A 20,140-nucleotide genomic window follows, 5' to 3' on the forward strand; every position below is an offset into this window, starting at 1 on the left:
AGTGATGAACTAAAGTTTTCTGAAACATTTTTCAAGCTCAAAAAACTTTGAAATCAGGGCAAATAAAAGAACATATGAGACAAACCATTGAAAATGAATTTTATAGGCCTACAAAGTTCACTTACCTTTACTAATAACCAACTACAAAAGGCAAAATTTCTTTATCTATAATTCAGATAATAATCAATTTCAAAGTGTGACCAATTGAAAGGCTATCATACATAAATATACAGTGAAATTAAATAATTTTTTTAATGCTCAGCCCATATACTTTTTAAGAATATAACATAAATTACAATAAAAGATTAATTGAAATGAAATTATAGTGACTCTTGACTATTTAATATGCGATATATTTGTACAACTGTCAAATTATAAATAATCTAGATGCCTCTGTTTCTTTTAATATTTAAAAAAATAAAACATGAATTTCAACGGAATTATCAGCAATGTTTTTAACAATTGGACTGCTTTGCAGGTTTATTTACCAGTCGTAAATTTTTGGTTGTAGAATAACAATAAGTACTCCAAAAACTTAAAAGTAACACGAATCTAGGCTAGGCCAACTTATGGCTAACTTTTGCTACCTTTTCTTGTAAGTCAGAAATCTGATAGGCTAGCCCTATATTGACAATTATATTAGAAAAGGATTAAAAAATAATCCTTACTTTAATATAGACAATAATTGTAATTTGCACATTTTGGTAAATATAGAGCAGTTCGTATAATTGACCTAGGCCTATATATATACTGAACTTACTACTTGATGTCATTTTATATTCTCTTTCTGAGTATAATAATTGCTTTTCTTGCAAATTCAATTTGAAGCCCTTTTTGCATCCTTGAAAATAATTTCTTTCTATATATTTTGGACATAAAAACAGGTTAAAATATTTGTTTCAAACTTACTATTTCATTATAAATCTATTTTGTAAAAGTTGTATATTTTACAAAGACTGATTTGTCAAAATTAAAGTTGAAAAAAAAATCCAAACAATTCCACCATATTTTCTTTCTTATTCTGTTAGACTGCTTAAAAATTGCCATTTCACCTATATGTGAGAAATTGTATAGATTTTTTTTATCTGACTTAATTATGAAAGATCAATGCTTGTCAATTATATAACTTCAACATTCTAGATTTTATAATGAAAGAGAAAATCTGAAACCAAAGTTTTAACCCTTTTTTACCCAAAAACAACTGAAAGAAATGATCATTTTTGATAGTCCGAAAAAGGCTTAAAAGTGAATTTGCAAGTAAAGCAATTATCATATTCAGAAAAAAATAGAAAATAGCATCAAGTGGTAGGTTTACTTTATCTGTAGATTGAATATATGAACTGCTCCATATTTACCCATATTTCAACTGCAGCTCCATTATATCCCTCCTCCCCCAAATGTGAAAATTTATATCCTTAATAAGATATTTCCTTTTTTTCTGGTTCTCAATTTTATCACTGTTGATTCAATTTACAGGTACACAGCTTTAAACAAGAATGACAAACAGCTTAAGGTAAACACAGCAATTTTAAAAATATTTATAAATATCTTATTTAGAATGACACAAACAGTTTAAGGTAAACACTACTATTTTAAAAATATTTATAAATATTTTATTCAATTGGATCATGTTGAATCAAGGCTTATGGATTATGTAGTTTAAAAAGTTGGAATTATACTCAGATATAAAGTTTTCAACCAATATTTTAACCCTTTTCTATTGCCAAAAATAAGTAAAAAAGTATAATCTTTTGCCAGTTGATAAAAATGAAGCAAAAAGTACAAAAGCAGATATTCTGGCAAGGACCTCTACTAAGTTTTCTTCAGTGTAAAAAAAGAAAGAAGAAAATAAAACTAAGCATTTTGAAGCAAACTCAAAAATAGCAGATGAGACACAGCAGAGCAGCTTATATTACCCTTGGTTTCTTGAGTATTTAATTTTATCAGTTTTTTTCTTCTTTTTCATGCATCATGTATAGATAGTATGGTGTTAGAATGTATTTATTTAAGAACTCCCTAGCCTAATACATATTTGGAGGGTGTCCAATTTTCAAGGACAATTGCCATTCTTGAAATACTTTTATGAAAATATTAAGCTGGAATATAAAAAGGGAGATTGAAGAAGGTATTAGTAGCCTGTCCTAAATTTAAGAATGCCCTGGATCAAACGTTTGGAGCAAAAAACTGCTTGTGAAGGGGGACTAAATTCTATAGAAATCTAAACTCTAAAAAATGAAGTTGTGATCAACTATATGGAACAGCAGTCTATTATATATGCTGATTCTAAGTATATAAAATGTGTTAAGTTTAAAGTTGCCCATTTAAAACCATTAGCAAATGAAAATATGCATAATTTTAGAAAGAGGGATTAAACTCTCCCCAAAAGGATAAAATCTTGATAGAAATTGTGTAATAAGGTTGAACTTATACAAGAGCCCTGCAGTAGCTATTTCCAAAATATAAACTTGTTTTTTTCCACAGAAGTATGGTTCCATTTATCACCATCTTTAGGCTATAGTCCTAGATTGGGATTAGTCTGTAGTCCTTGATTTCCCATTTGAATGGATAATTTATGCTCTGAGATGTCACCACATTAAATTGCAATGTTCTAATATTTTGGACCATAAAATAATAATTTCACCACAAGTAAAGGCAAACTGTTCTTGAGGAAATTTCTAAATTTTAGTTTAAAAAATGTTTATTTAGATTTCTATTCTTATAGGCAAACTGTTTTGCATTCACTGTTTGTAATTCACTAATAGACTTGACAGTTTTAAAGTGTGGCATATTTTCATATTATTTATTTTGGCCTATGGCTTCTCTAATAGGGAAGGATTTTATTTGAGCCCCAAAAAGCATTTTAGGTCTATTGCATCTAGGCTTCTATGAGGAGTGATTCAGATGTATGAAGCATGTTGTTTGAGTGATCTAGGGGTGAAAACTTCTCTTTTATGGCAAAGATTAAAGGTTTTTTGGATAATTATACCTTATTTTCAAAAACAAATGCACCAAAGAGCTCTTTTTCTTGTGGTGTTATTCTGCAAAAGGTGAACTTTGATTTTGAGTGTTGAGTTAGAGCTTGTGATAGCTCTTCTCATATTTAATGTAACAATGAGTACAGTATGTTAAAAACTAACATAGAAAAGAAAAAAGTTCTTTCAAATGAAATTGAAGAGTTACATTTAATTACAAATTAGTATACGTTTTTCTGTATGTGCTTTTCTATCTTCAACTTCCTCCTCTTTATGCTAAAGTTTGGCTTTTTCTGCCTATTGTTCTAAGAAGGATTGGTTACACAAAAGTCCACACTTTCAGCATAGCACAATAAAACTTTAGCCTAAATAGCAAGGGGAGAAGAAGTGGCAATCCCCCTAATTTATAAAATCATTTGTGTTTGTTTTAAGTTTTAACGTTGCATTTAACTGTCACAAAAGTTTCTTTTAATTTAATGCAGGTTTTAGAGGTCAGGTTTTAGAGGCCAGAAAAAACTAGTCGACTGGCTAATGGACTTCCTTGGTGGCAGAACGCAAAAGGTTCGGCTCTTTACCACAGACGGAGAAAAGATCTATTCAACACCTTGCCAAGTTCTGAGCGGCGTCCCTCAAGGAACTGTCCTCGGACCGACCATATTCCTTATCTATATCAATGACCTGGTAGCTGAAACAAAAAACCATTTGACTCTTTACGCCGACGACTCCAAGCTATTTGGTACCGCGGACAACATTAGCCTACAAGCCGATCTCAACCAAATTCAAGCATGGGCAGATAAATGGCTTCTGTCCTTCAACATCTCAAAGTGCATCACTCTTCATTTCGGCCGTGGTAATCCGCAGCACCAGTACACTATGTACGACGGCAAAACGTCATTGACAGTCTTGATTCCTACTTCTAGTAGTGGTAGAGACCTGGGAGTCCTGTTGGATGACAGCTTAAAATTCCACGAGCACACCGCCCAAGCAGTTTCGAAAGCAAATGCAAATTTGGAACTCCTGAAAAGAACCGTCAGTAGTCGATCCTCCACAGTTTTTCTGAAATTATATAAAGCTCTGGTCAGGCAAATCCTAGATTTTGGAACATGTCTTGCTGGTCCTTTTTGCAAGAGTGACATCCAGCTTGTTGAGGGTGTCCAGAGGAGAGCCACCAAATGCATCGACGGTTTACGCAGTCAGCCCTACTGCAGAAGATTACAATCTGTTAACCTCCCAACACTCGTTTTTTAGCGTAGGCGTAACGACATGCTGCTCACCTACGGGTACCTCCAGCAAGCAGATCAGAAGCTGTTCACTTTCTCTCCCCACCAAAAGCAAACACGAGGACTTTCCAAAAAGTTGTTCAAATCCAGCGTTAACACCAAAGTCCGACTAGATTTTTTCAGCCAGCGAGTGGTGAACGATTGGAACCAACTAAGCCAAGAGACAGTCTTGGCAACCTCGCCCAAGGAATTCAAAAAGAGGCTCGACAAGGAATGGGTGGCCAAACCATGGAGATTCCAGTGGGAAAACCCCTCCCAGCCCTCACTACCATAACAGTCATGGAAGACAATAGAGAGTTAGCTTGGAGGATGATGCGGCTTGTCATACCCAACCATCTCACACACTCTATCCGAAGGTGCTGTTGTGCGGCGGTGCCAACTCTAAATCGCTGGAGAATGGTCCTTGAACCATACCTACCATGTGACCACTGTTACCGAGTGGGCTTAAATTGCATCTCTCCAGCACTCTCTAGTCCCTATGGTTTGTCGCTTTACCTTAGCACAGCGACCAGATCTATCGCCATCATCAACTACGAAGCATCACAGTTCTCGCCACTAATTCGCTCCGAAGTGCGAATTAAGGTAATTAAGGTAATTTTTACCACAGTGCTTGTTTTCAAATGTATTTATCATGTTATTTCTTCTATCAACATTTTCGCATCATTTTTAGATGATATAATTTTTGCACTGTTTTGTACTTTGTTTAGAGATGGTCTACAGGGCTATTCCAAAAGAAATTTTCAGATGGTTACATTATGTTTAATGAATAGAGAATGATAGTTTGCAAAAAACTAGTAATTTTCAAAAAGAAAGCCTAGGCCAACCAAAAGTAACAATGTCCTTGAATGGCATGGGCAAAGGTCATAGGACAGGATTGTATGCAAATAGGAACTTCTTGGGTAGGAGTAAAGAGTGAATCTTTGAACAGATTATGAAGGAGCAGGGGCACACATTGCTGTTAAGTAATTAACTAATTCAAATTAATTACTGCCATTCTTTGTTTTAGCTTGCAGTTGAAAACCAGTTGGGAGGACCACAGAGCAAAGAAATTGCTGAGTGGATGGTTGGAGTTACTGAAAAATTCTTTGTAGATAATGGTATGTAATCTTCATTTAGAGATGCTGGGATATAAGTAAGAATTTGTTAGCTTTTGTGGTAGAATTAAGATTTTAAAAGGCTAAAAAACCTATGCTTTTGATATAATACTGCTACATATCCTATGAAAGTCCTCTAATATTTTCATTGTCATAGAAATATTGCCTCTGTAAACTTATAGGAATTTTGTGGCCTAATTTTATTATTACTACTATTAGCAACTCACCACAGCACTAAGCTGCCTAAGGCCAACATAGCTACACTCGCTCCGACTCCATCCTAATCTATTCAAAACCGCCTTCTTCATACCCTCCCAGGAAGTTCTCATTTTCCTTAAGTCTTTCTTTACAACATTCTCCCAACCCAACTGTGAATTAGCTGTTTTCTGTTTGCCCTAAACGGTTGGCCAAGAAGAACAATCTTTGACAATATGTCATCCTTCATCAGCAGAATCTGTCCTAGCTGTTTCAACCTTAGCCTTAGAAAGGGGGGCTGAACCATATTTTTTGTATAGCTTACTATTTGAAATGCAGTCAGTCAACTGGGTACCCAAACCAATCTGTATGCATTCCTCTGGAAAGCATCTAGCAAATCTTTTTCCGTTTTTTGTAGCGCCCATACTTCAGAACTGTATTTGACCATTGTCATCACTATAACTTCCAATATTCTAATCTATTCTAATTTTAGCATATTCACTGCTCCCACTGTCTTTTAGCTAATGAAAAAATAAAGAATATTCTACCGTTATTTCAGTCAAGACCTCCACTCATCCATCCTCATTGCAAAAAAAATGAATTAATGAGTTAGAAAAACTGATAGTCTTATTTGAGATTTCGCTTGGTAAACACCTTATTTTGGATATAACCTATTAATACAGTAAGCTCAAGCTGGTCTGATTTCCCTATAGACATTTATTGAAACATCATTCATAATCGGATTATTTTCATTTGTTGGCTAATTGATAGTTTTGGTATTTGATTGCAAATTCCCTTGGGTCTTAGTGATTTATTAAGTAAAGAGATTTTCGTACAAGGACTTCAGAACTTGAATATATTTCAATGACATATTATCTGCGATAGCCATGTCGGAGAAATTAGTTTGGAATGCGATTTTGAACTTTTTAAATCGTGCTCGAAAAGCTGGAAATAAGAGTGACGAGATAAGTCGTAAGGCATGCGAGTTTTTTACAAAGGACGATATAATCAAGGCTAAGGAGATACTGTGGTCTTCTGCACCAATAGAGTGTCAATTAAAAAAAGTGCCAAAGACAATATTAGCGAAATGTTAAAGGTACTTGAACTTTGTGAGCAACGGAACTTTGAGCTGCCAGTCTTTGTGATAGTTGAACCTGACGAAGTCCCTATCTGTCCTGGTGAGATAGCTGCGGTAATCACCAGAAAAGTTACAGAAGTTTGTAATAAGCTAGACAATTTCATGAATAAGGACCCTCCCGCCCCCTCGATTGTTCCTACAGTTACTGAAACAAAACCCTCATATGTAGTGGTACTCAAGAATTTGCCCTCTGACCTCACGAAGTCAAATTTGAGGAAAGACTTTTTGCAAAAAATGTGTGGCAGAGAGTACTCTAAAATTGTCGAAGTTCAGCCCAGAAAAGATAATTGGCAAGTTGTTACAGCTAGCAAGGCTGATGCAGAAACTCTTGTCGGGGTCTTTCAGAACGGTGATAAATCTCTTTCTGCAACAATCAGGAGCCCCTTTCACCTCGGTATTGCTCGATTTGTTCCCAGCAATATAAATGACGATGAACTTTGCGCACTGATTCCTAAATGTTTCAGTTCAAAACAGATTGGCAAGACCCGCTCGTTTCGACTGAAATTTGAAACCAAAGTTGATCTTATGAATGCCATAAACAATCCCCCAGTCATAGATTATGAGAGGATCAAAGTGGCTGAGTATCTCTCCCTCCCGGTAAGATGTTTCAAGTGTCAAGCTTACGGGCATATATCCAGTAGCTGCAAAAATGAAGCTATTTGCGCAGTCTGCGGTGACCATGGTCATTCAAGTTCCAAAACATCTCCTTGTCAAAGGCCCAAGAAGTGTGCATTGTGCAAATCACAAGATCATCCCTGTTACAGCTTCAAATGTCCAGTCGCCCAAGGACTTTTAAGTAAAGTTAAGTCAGCATAATGGCTCCTGCCTTAAGTCTCTTATCATGGAATATCAATGGCAAAGTGGTTGACAAAGGCCTAGTCCTCTCTGAACTTTTAAGTACAAATGAAATAATTTTTCTGTAAGAACATTTTTTGTCTGATGAAAGGAAAAATCTACTCAGCATTTCACAGAATTCTTATCTCTTATTTCACCCAGCGAAAATGAATAAGAGCCGTGGCCGACCTTCGGGCGGATTAGCTATCACTTCACAATTTCCCGTCAATCGCCTTGAGTCGAATGACCATTTCATTGCTGCCGAATTTTTGGACCTAATCTGTATAAACGTTTACCTGCCAACTAATTACTGCTCTTCGCAATCAGAGAATAAATTCATAAATGCTTGCAAAAACCTAGCGAGTTTTGTGAAGGGAGTTTCAAAGCGTCCAAATGCTCGAGTTTTGATCGCAGGAGACTTTAATTGTGACTTAACAGACAGTTCATCGCCAAGAACCCAACTCCTTCTGAATTCCTTCCCCCCTTCCTACTCAGTTGCTGACAAAACAGAAACTTTCACGTTTATTGGTGTCCTGTCAGCGACTTCTAACCTTGATCATTTTATTGCATCTTTCCCCTGTGAAACTGTCGAGGTAATTACTGATGGCTTTTATTCGGATCACCTTCCAATAAAGTTGAAAATAAATGCTTCATTTCATGCCCCTAAACAGCCAGATAAAAAGTGGTTTTATATAAAAGACTGGAAAGAAGTTAACCGCGAGATGTTTCGTTTTGAATGTGACAGAATATTAAATAAAATAAAGGTGCCCTTTCATTTGTTGTGCTCGCGCTCGGGCCTTAGTGAAGAAGAAATAGCCATCGGACTTACCACCTATCTAGCTGAAATTAACCATGCATTAAAGTGTTCTGAAGCTTCAGCTGTCCCGTGCAAGCGTATTAGGAAAGGCTCTGAAGTTCAGGGCTAGTCAAAAAACCCTTCCCTTATTTCCGCGTGCGAGTCTTCTAAAATTTGGCTGAATATTTGGAAGGATTGCGGCAGGCCTAAATCGTAATAATATAATATAAAAATATATTTTATCATAAATTTTGCTCTGCTCCTAAATTCTATAGTGTCCCAAAAATCCACAAAGATGGAGTTGTTCATGTTCTGTTGTAGCTTCTTTTATTTGAAGACCTTGATTTGCTGCTATTTCTGTGTACTTCTCATGTAATATTGAAAAACCAGAACTTGTTTTTCAAAAAAAAAAAGAAAAAAAACTAGAAAAAAAATCAACCAAATGGACTGCAAAATGTTAGGTATCGAAAATCATTATACATTTTGTCCACGTTTGCAATAATTTTTCGTTATTTTTCCGATATATTTTTTCTGGTATATATTTTTCCAAACAAATTCTTCCAATGGTTTATTTTTTCTGTTTTTTTCTTTTTTTTCAAAAAAAAATAAAAAAACTAGAAAAAAAAATCAACCAAATGGACTGCAAAATGTTAGGTATCGAAAATTATTATACATTTTGTCCACGTTTGCAATAATTTTTCGTTATTTTTCCGGTATATATTTTTCCAAACAAATTCTTCCAAGGGTTTACAATATTCAGTTCTTAATTTGCTGACTTGTCTTCCTATTCTTCTGAACTTTTTTCTACAGCAAATCAATACCCTATGCCTTGTTTATTCTACTTTTTACATATCCAGGGTATCCAGCATCTTAATTAGTGATACTATCTGGGTATGTAAACCAGGTACGTAAGTAATCCCTTTGATGCGTTTTTTTGCTACCTAACATCACCTTTTCATCCTTGTTTATTCCTAGCTTAAGTGACTTAAACCTTCTTGATATTAATTTTCAAACCTTATTTGTACCCTGGACTCTCAGAATTTTCAGAACTACCAAAAAAAGAGGCATCACTGTGACTAGTGAAAGCCAGCAAAAGGAAAAGCTAATGACCTCTCAGATGGTATTACCATTTCTTTTCCAGTTATACTTCATTTGCATGCTCTTGCACATGCTCAGTACTTTTTGCACATTTGTGCAGTGTACTATGCTGCTGTAAATATAAATATAAATAAAAAGGTCGTCCTTGTCTGGGTTGGGAGGATGTCTAGAATAAAGATTTAAAGGAAATGGGAACTTCCTGGGAAGGTGTAAAGAGGGAGGCTTTAAATAGATTAGGTTGGAGGAGGAACGTGCGTAGCTGTGTTGGCCTCAGGCGGCTTGGTGCTGCAGTGAGTTATTAGTAGTAGTAGTAGTAATACTCGAGTATGCTTGTCCAGTGTGACATTGCGGTCTTTGTTTGGAGTATATGTATATGACGGAGACAAAAAAGCGCTTAGAATCATAAATGGCGAAGGGAATTCCATATCATTATCTACTAGGTAAGTTCAAGCTCACGACGTTGGCCGAAAGAAGAAACCTGCTATACCTTCGTTTCGGTACCAAGACCCTGCTTTGTTTCTGATTACGCTCCATCATCACTGAACCCTACCTTCCTGCCTGTAGCAGACCATCCCAAATAAAATCCCAAAAAGTCCCCAAACTGACTCTCATCCCTGCTAAACATGAAAAATATCGCAAAAATTTTGTCCCGAGTTTTTTTGATCAATTTTATTGTTTGCAATTTTATATATCTATATATATAAAAATAAGTTGTTTGTTTGTGTGTCTGTCGACTGACGTCATGTTTGTGTGTCGACTGATGTCATGTTTGTCGACTGACGTCATTATAAGGATTGAGCTGTATGTCGTCATGAAGTTATTTGTCGACTGACGTCATGTTTGTCAACTGATGAAATTACAGACCGGGACACCGGGACCAGACTGGGACACCGGGACACAAATAACGATATAAATGACGACCGGGACACAGGGAATATTCGAAGAGAAATTACAGACCGGGACACAAATGACGACCGGGACACCGGGACACAGGGAATATAAATGACGACCGGGACACTCAAAGAGAAATTACAGACTTATATGTTGCATGTTCAAGAGTCGGTAAACCTGACAATCTATTTATATGCACAGACAATGGGACAGCGAAGAATGTTGTATATTCGCAAGTTTTACGTAGTTAAAAATATATATATACTAGCTGTTGGGGTGGCGCTTCGCGCCCCCCTCCAAGTCCCCCCGCGCGCGTAAGTCGTTACGCGCCATATTAGTTACGCGCCATTGTAGTTGTGTCCTTGTGTCCCACCTGTGAATAGAGATAGATATATTATATATATATATATATATATATATATATATATATATATATATATATATATATATATATATATATATATATATATATATATATATATATATATATATATATATATAAATATATATATATGTTTTTAACTACGTAAAACATGCGAATATACAACATTCTTCGCTGTCCCATTGTCTGTGCATATAAATAGATTGTCAGGTTTACTGACTCTTGAACATGCAACATATAATTGTCCATGGGAAAAACAATCCGTATTCAGATCTATACCTCATTATTCTAATGATGTGTCCCTGTGTCCCGGTCGTCATTTATATTCCCTGTGTCCCGGTAGTCATTTGTGTCCCGGTGTCCCAGTTTGTAATTTCTCTTTGAGTGTCCCGGTCGTCATTTATATTCCCTGTGTCCCGGTGTCCCGGTGTTGTGTCCCTGTGTCCCGGTCGTCATTTATATTCCCTGTGTCCCGGTCGTGATTTGTGTCTGGGTGTCCCAGTCTGTAATTTCTCTTTGAGGTTCCCGGTCGTCACTTATATTCCCTCTGTCTCGGTCGTCATTTGTGTCCCTGTCTGTAATTTCTCTTTGAGTGTTTTTTCTTTTTAGTTTTTTTTTAGTTTTTTACCTTTTTTCTTTTTTCAGTTTTCTTTTTCTTCTTTATTTTTCAGCGTCACTATGAAGAACATATCGACGAACCTTTGTTTTTTTAACTTAAATCTGGTAGGCATTGATGACCTTATCCAAGTCAAAATCCCAAACCCAATCATCATCGCTATCATTTTCAGTTTTGATATGTTTTGACTCTCGCTGTCCAGGTGGATTTTCATCTAACTGCGCGGTTTTGCGTTCAAATACCGTTAATGACGTCACCGTCATAGCAAAAATGACGACAACTAATTTCATGACGTCAGTCAACACAGAAACATGACGTCACCTGAACCACAGACAGACAGACAGACAACTTATTTTTATATATATAGAAGATATATATATATATATATATATATATATATATATATATATATATATATATATATATATATATATATATATATATATATATATATATATATATATATATATATATATATATATATATATATATATATATATATATATATATATATATATATATTCACAAGTGGGACACAGGGACACAACTACAATGGTGCGTAACTAATATGGCGCGTAACAACTTACGCGCGTGGGGGGGGTGTGCTTGGGGTGCGCAAAGCGCCACCCCAACAGCTAGTATATATATATATATATATATATATATATATATATATATATATATATATATATATATATATATATATATATATATATATATATATATATATATATATATATATATATATATATATATATATATATATATATATATATGTATATATATATATATATATATATATATATATATATATATATATATATATATATATATATATATATATATATATATATATATGTGTGTGTGTGTGTGTGTGTGTATGTAAGCTTACATATATATGTATAGTAGTGCTATTTTGATGTAAAATTCAAATCCGTCAACCATGCTCTGATAGAAATTTTCACAATAAATTCTATTCTATTGTCGGTTATAACGTTATGAGACAGAAAAATTATGTGTGTTTTTTTTTTTACTGATGTGCATATTTCAAGTTCACGAAGATAAGCTGAGGAATAGTAAATTTCATAATCAGCAAATTCAAACAAAAGAAATGCTTGAAATGGAATACGAGTATATAAAACAGGACTCCTAGTACTCCTTATATAGTCATTGTTGCACATTGGACCGGCCCTTCGGGAAGGACTTGGATATTTTTATAGGGCAGAGGGATTTAAAATACATGACGTCAGTTTTGCTGAGATTTAATTTTCGAGGTGTTTCAGGCTCTTTTTAAAAATTCATTTTCTTACCAATATTTTACTATTAACTCTAACGATAATATTAATTACTATTTCTGAATCAGCTACAAGTGATAATTTATTCTCACTAGCTAGATTTTTTTTAGAGAATCATTTTTAAATTTTTTTATTTTCGGCTGTTTTAGCTGTCTTAGGCCCTTTATGGGTTCCAAACATAATTTCCCTTGGAAATGATTATTGAATTATGAAAGAGCATAAAAAGGCATTAAGTCATGCATTCACTTTCATCCTAGCTAAATTATGTTGAAAACTGCAAATTTACCTGAAATATATAGCACAGGCAAATAAAAATGTGCTAGATTATTACCAGTAATGTGGTACTATGCCAGAATGAACACTTTATGGCAACAATGTACCAGTTATGGTAACACTAGGCTTGTTTTTAGGCTACTAAGTCTGCTATGATCTTGCAATTTTTGACAAAAATAATTTTAGAAGAACATCAGAGAACTCTGGTGATAGTTCTTGGTCTTTTTTTTCATAATATCTAAGCTCAGTATACTTGCTGGCCTTAAGACTTTGATGAGTATGGTTGCAAGTTCGCAAAATGCTAGGGGAGGGAAATGAGTTTTTGTGAAGATTGAAAAAAGAGTTTATTTTCCAATTCAATGGAAGTGCATTTTTAAAATGATAATACCTAGAAGTAATACATTTTTTAATTGAATTCAAAAATGTAAATCTAAACCTTACTGACCATGCTGTCCCCAATCGGTGCCCTTTTTTCTGAGATCATCATTTCTAATCTTCTGTTCCATGTCCTCTTTAACAGCAAAATATGAATTTAAAGCACTTTTGACTGAGTTCAGTAAGCTCAAAAATCATACAAGTTTGATTAAGCAACAGACGAAAATCTAAACAAAACAATATAAGATCAGAGAAGTAAAATCTTAGTAGCAATATGGGGCCTAGTTACATTCAATGAAAATAACAGATTATAGCAATCTAGGATAGATAATTACAGAGATAAGATCTAGTCCTAGTCCCTATTCTTCAACTAAATTTTACTCTAAAAAGGATAAAATACTCTTGTAATGAGCTGTGAATGATCGGTTTCAATGTGTATTTCCAGTGTTCTCAATTGGAGGAGGAATGGATCGTGCCCCCTTTTATCTCCTGCTGTAGGTTTTGAAAAATACCTTTTCTCTGGGTATTTTCTTTGAAAAATGCCTGTTTTGGTTTTTTCATTGAAGAAATTTCTGAAAACGACAAACCTGCTCATCTAGATGTAGAGAAATACATTTCTCCCTTTTTAAGTCCCTCTCCTTCCCTCTCCTTCTGCCGAGCAGTAAAAGAAACGCGGTTTCTCTGCCATTATTTTTCCAGTTCATTTTCGTCATCTAAAATTCAAATTGTCCATATTTTCCTTTTAGTCGTTGAATTATTCATTGTGTTTTGATTCTAGAAAATCTGCAAGGCTGGGAAGTAGGTGACTATCTTGCTGAGCTAGTCTCCAATGAATTTGAAACAGAAATTGAAGATGGCTCCACAGATGAAATTGGCATACTGTTATGCAAGTTTTTCAAGTTGGTAAAAGAGTCTAACCTAGAACAGTTACAAGCTGAATTATTAAGGCTGCCAAAATGTAACCTTGCTCTGTGCAGGCTGCAAGAATCTCCAGAAGACAATGAAATGGTAATTTTAATTTGGAAAAAGATTATTGTTTAACTTAGTGTTTACATAGTATTCGGAGAGGTAAAGCTAGTAAAAGCGACTAAAATTGAACAGTTGCGATCTGAATTTTTAAAGTTACCAAAATTTAACCTGGCACTGTGCAAGGTACGCAAATAAGCTGGTAATAAAGGAGTAATATAATGGTAATTATATTACTACGCTGGTAAATAACCGCTGGTAAATAAGTCGGTAAAGGAGTCTGCTCTCAGAGGTAAATAAAGGTAAAGAAGGCAATTGAACTTTCCAGTCCCTATCGGTGGTTCTGATCTCCGCTTCATGACCCTTTAGCCAGGAAGTGTAATTGGGAGGGGGAGGGCTGAAAACAATCAAGATGATTGTGGAACATTTAGACTAATCATTTCTTTGTCACGACACTGAATATGTGATATTAAAGCGTGTAGCCCATTGTACGTTTGTATAATAGGATTCAAAAGTTGTTTTCTTCTTCCATTAATAATCTAAAATGTGCTTGAAAAATCAACAGTTTACCTTCGTAGTATTATCCGTAGCTTATCCGTTATTTCGTAGTTTATCCGTAGCTTACGTTGCTTGTTGCCTTCTAAGCACATTCGACTATTGAAAAGGCACTGTTAGTTCATGTTAATTCAAAATATTTAACATTTGATTAGATTTGAAGCTGCACATTAAACTTTTTATATTTTTAAATATTTTATATATGAAAATTTATACATAAAGTTATACTTATAATTACTTATAAATTACTTATAATTATGTGTTGCTATAAGGTAATAACCAGTATAAGGTAAACAACCACTGTAATAAAAAGCTGTAATTTTTTACATCACTATTCTTCATGGATGATTTGGTTGCATTTGTCTAAAGCAAAAAAAAAAAAAAAAAGGGAAAAAACGACCCTAAATATGTGATTTAAATTCATTATTATGATTATAATTTTGTGAATATGTGATTAAATGTGACTATTGAAAAGTCACTGTTAGTTCATTTTTCAATCAAATGACCCCCTTTTGAAGCTTCTACAGCTCCTTCTATGCGAAGTGCCCTGGTCTAAAACAAACCCAAAAAAGCACAAATAACACATTCCGCCCACATCGATCTTTACTTAGGAAGCGCTATTGCTCTGCCTATGATTAAGCTTATGTGTTGCTATAAGGTAATTCCATTTTATATAAAATCTTTCAAGTTTCTCAACAAAGAAAATTGTTTTGGCTTTTTCTTACTCTCAAGGAAAAACACGAACTTAATAACACTTACTTACACTTACATTAAAAAAAACTTACATAATGCAATAGGGGGGGGGGGCTGGGGGCCAGTCATCCTGTGCTTTCACACACCCTTTTTGGCTACTTTGCCCAGATTTCTCAAAGTTCATATTCGGAGTTCGGTCGACTCTACTTGAGCTTACCGAGTCATGTCAATGACAGGCGTTCCAAACAAAATAACACCAGGACTCGAGCCCCTATCCTCAGTGATAAGGATTTCAAGTAGTGTGCTAACCACTCGGCTAGGATGTGATACATCTTACCAAATTCCTTGATAAGCATCCTTTCTGTCTGCGAGAGAATTTTCAGGAAGTAAGTAAAAATAACTAGTTTTTTAAAGCACACCAGTTGTGCATCGTAAAATAAAGAATTCGGTTTGACTGTCCTCAGCGCATAAAAGGGCCTCTCCTAGCAACGTTAGAAAAATAACGAGATAAAAGCATCAAACATCGAATGCTTATTCAATCTAGGAAGTCCTGATTCGAAAGACTATACACATGTTTTCAATATGTTGTAATCACAACTACAAATTTCATACAATATACAATCAAACTCCTCAAATATATAAATAAATGTGAATCATTATAATAAAAAAAATCATCGTAAAATAGATATAATTCATTGTTAAAACCATCATAAACAATTCATCTCAACCGACGATTTACCGTTCGAAAAATAAAATTTCTTATGATTAATTAAAATAAATTAAATATTTTACAAATAAATTAATAATAAATTTTCAAATAAAGTTCTCAAAATAAATTAAATATTTTAGCATGGTAGCCCTAACGTGTCTCCTTTTTTCTCTTCCTCCAGGGTTTTCCCTCTCTTCTTTCTCTCTTTTTACTCTTTCTTTTTTCTCCAGACCTAGTAGCTTATTGAACGACTAACGTATATTAGCGTACTGTTGTATTAGCCTCAATGATATCGGTTTTGTCTTTGTAGGGATTCTTAGGAACATAGCATGTACGATTCGCAAGAGACTGCACACATGTTTTCGTAATTAATATAGACTAATAAAGGCACCCATATCTTGGTTTTAGAGGGGTTATAATATTCGGGGGTGGTGTACAAGTTTGAAAAAAATGTAAAACGATGAGTTTAAGAAAATATGGGTAAGATTGTAAAAAATGGTGCGATTTAAAGACGGTTTGGTCCCGAAATCATCCCCCTCTCTCCCTGTGCTTGTCCTGGGGGCTCATGCAATGTTTGTTAGTAGTATTCTGTTTTGAGAGAACCTTGAAAATCAGCCCCACGTTGTGCTACATTGATGTTTTGACTTGTGAAGGGTGAAATAAAACCCGGCTGTGCAAGTTAAATTGGACTTGGACAACCTTTCTCAACAGGCTAATAAAATTGTTAGAAATAAAATTATCTCCAAATATACTACAATCTGAAAAATTTTTCTTTTTATTGTTGTAAGAAAAACTTTAATGTTGTTCATAGAAATATAAAATGTTGTTATGATAATATATATAAATATTATATGTATTATTATATGTAACATATAACAACTATTTACTTGTATATCATTTCTTCGGGGCGATTTTACTCTTAATCTCGGAAAAGTCAAATTTTTCCTATTTTGGTTTTTATTTTTGATATTTTTTGTTTTTTAATATATTTGAAGATTAAAGACTATAGATTTTTCCACTAAATTTTGATCTTTATAATCTTATGTAGATTTCGTTATAAGCTATCGTCCTTCATGATTACAAAATTTTGTATACATATTTCGCAACTAAAAGCCTTTAAAATTTTTAATGGCACAACAAAAGAGGTCTTAAAATGAATGCTTCTTGAATTGACCACGCCTAGTCTCCTTCAAAACATCCACAGATAAAGAAATGGCGAATAAACTCCAGTAAGAATGAATATAACATTTTTTAATGGTTATAACATTGGCCTAAAGTTAGCTCTAGGAGATGAGAGGGGAATATTAGAGGGTTTGCCGACCTTTTGCTATCTATTTTTGTCGAAATAATTCATCCGTGTATAAAATTTCGGCTCAATTTAACCCTGGAAAGTAGGTGAAAGACTAATGAGAATATTTCGTCTCTCCCTTCTTTGAACTCAACAGACAGAGGTAAATCCGGGGGAGGGTCAGACTGGAATGTCACTTCACCAGAAGCTTGAACGTCGCCCTAATTAGTAGGGGAGGAGTGAACAATACCAATAGAGGAGCTCAACTTTCGCTAGTACCTCCCCCCTCAAACATTAATTCTGTATCTACACCTGTCGACACACCGACTGAAACAGAAGTTTTTAATAAAAAGAAAAGAAAGAAGTATGGTAAACCTAACAGCTTTGCAATTATCTTACAAGGTTCAGTTCAAGTCTGGGAGTCTGGGTAACAAACATCAAAAATAAGAAGAACAACAATGAATCCTTTTCGTAAGACAGTGGAATTCTAATTTGAATGAGTGTCTCGGCCCTATGTCCAAGGGCCGTCCTCAAGTAATCATAAATATATAAAAGAAAAAAAACTTACAATAACATACGACCAATGGAACTAAAAGGAAACTAAAATCCAAGATTGGGAACTGGCGCTAATGTCGTTAAAAAACATCAACAGCATCTAGTATTTGGTAAGGCTTGGCATAGTTAATTTAATTCGTGAAGTCGGTAAAATTAGTGTAGTAATAACTGTCTTATCTCAGTTCCTGACAGGAAAACGTATAGTAAGCTTGAAAAAATGCCAGTTGCTGCCAAATTTTAGATGGCATTGATAGTTTTAGTGTTGCCGACACCAGCGCTAGTTTTCACTCTTATAAGCGATCTCTACTGTTAATTTCAAGCATTAATAGATGTTCATTTGTATTTTAGGTACCCGAGGATTCGGTTGAGGCACTAAATGTTGACAGCATGTCCTTACAGGAAACGGGTGATAAAAAATCTAAAGAACCTATAGTAGACGAAGAAGGTTTTACATTGGTGACGAGAAGCAAGAAAAAATAAAATGATTTTGAATATAAATATCTTGAGTTTAGTTTGTAACGGAATAATTCCATAAAGACAACAATGGAGGGAATTGGCACCGAAAATATATATTTTGAACCAATCATCTGGTGAGAATCCACCAATTATTGAGCATTGAGTTTATCCACCAATCCACCAATCATCTGGTGACAAAATTCCTAGAATTGGTTTATGATACTTATATTTTTGAGTTCATAGAATTGAGTAAATCACGTTAAGTATGGAACTGATCGAACTAGCTTCTAATATCATTAACTATTCGGGGTAACGGTGAAGAGTTATGGTTTCTCTGTTGGAAACATTTTAATCAACTTAAAATAGCACTATTAGATTCCTTATTTTATACTCTTTCCGAATATCAAAGTCGCTTTTCGAAAATGCGACCCCCCTCCCCTTGATGGTCCAGGATAACAATCAAATTCTTATTTATAATATGTAACTTGTTTTTATTAATGAGACTGTATGTTTAATATGTCTTAATATTAGATGTCCAACTGATCTTAAATTCTTTAGCAATCATTGTCAAAAATTAATGCGATATTTGCAAAGGTCATAAAAGAAGGTTTCTAATGCTACTACGCATTATGTATAAATTTAGACAGTATAATCAAACTCAATAATTTTTGGTTACTCCATTCTCGGCGTGTACAAATAGCTCCTCCCTTCATTGGTCCAGTGTATCTTACCCTGAAACACGTATTTCGGCAGAAGTTCCCAAAATATCTTTGAAACCAACTCGAGACTCTTTGAAATCTCTAAAAACATCTAATAATAACCTTACGCTACTTATTACCAATTTTATATATTTCCTGGAATAAATTAATTTAAAATTAGATCCTTTAAAAGTTAGTGTTACAAAGATGAAGAATCACATATAATCACATACATATAATATATAATAATAAACTATAATAATAATAATAAACTATAATTATATTTATAAAACTAATACATAATTAAGGCAATGGGTGGTATGTCGCTAATTACCTGGTTAGCGCAACTGCATTGATTTTGAATCTGACTGAAAGGCTGTTAAAATTTTTATCAATCGAACCGTTGGTAGTAACGAACGGTAGTAAACGGAGTATTATATATTATATGTATGTATATATTATATGTATATGATGTATCATATCTATGGGGCTGGTTTATTCGAATCGCAAAAAACAAATTTTATTTCCATTCAATTGTTAAAGAAAGAGGATGCTTTTTTTATTTCCTGATAATTTAAGTTTCAAAATTGAACATATGCAGGTATTCACTCACTCTTATGGGACAACAGACTGGTATCAGAACATTGAAACTGAAACCAATTTGTTAAAAAGTTAGCGTTACAAAGATGAAGCAAAGTTTCGCGTTCAAAAGAAATCTGACTTGTCTACCCGTGAAAAAATATAGTGCCGCTTATGTTTCTGCTTGTTTAAATGTTGAAATAGTAGCAGTACGATTAGGTGAAGGCATTCCCAAATGCTTGAGAAGTCTGTAAATGTGTAGCCTTTCATTTGCCTCTCCTGGGCTTTGAAAAAATAAATTAGTGTTAATTCTTTTAAATTTTGATTATTGTATAGCTCGAATTATTTAGTTTCTTTCAGTGAAACTACAATGGTTCATAGAGTCTGTGCATAATTACTTTT

The 20,140-nt window shown here is 34.2% G+C and overlaps 1 protein-coding gene across 2 annotated transcripts; it reads left to right on the forward strand.

Moving 5' to 3' along the window:
* The first annotated feature begins 395 nt into the window (after nt 1-395).
* On the forward strand, nt 396-19,339 carry LOC136035664 (pre-rRNA-processing protein TSR2 homolog). Of its 2 annotated transcripts, none has more exons than XM_065717574.1 (4): nt 396-478; nt 5,259-5,349; nt 14,018-14,247; nt 18,354-19,339. In XM_065717574.1, exons 1-4 carry the CDS (start codon nt 425-427, stop codon nt 18,483-18,485), a joined length of 507 nt encoding a protein of 168 aa, XP_065573646.1. In that variant the 5' UTR covers nt 396-424; the 3' UTR covers nt 18,486-19,339. The 2 variants fall into 2 exon arrangements, with proteins under 2 accessions (XP_065573646.1, XP_065573645.1); XM_065717573.1 differs by having other exon boundaries at nt 424-493.
* Nucleotides 19,340-20,140: the final 801 nt, after the last annotated feature.

Source organism: Artemia franciscana, chromosome 14, assembly GCF_032884065.1.
Source record: "Artemia franciscana chromosome 14, ASM3288406v1, whole genome shotgun sequence".
Lineage (NCBI taxonomy): Eukaryota > Metazoa > Arthropoda > Branchiopoda > Anostraca > Artemiidae > Artemia > Artemia franciscana.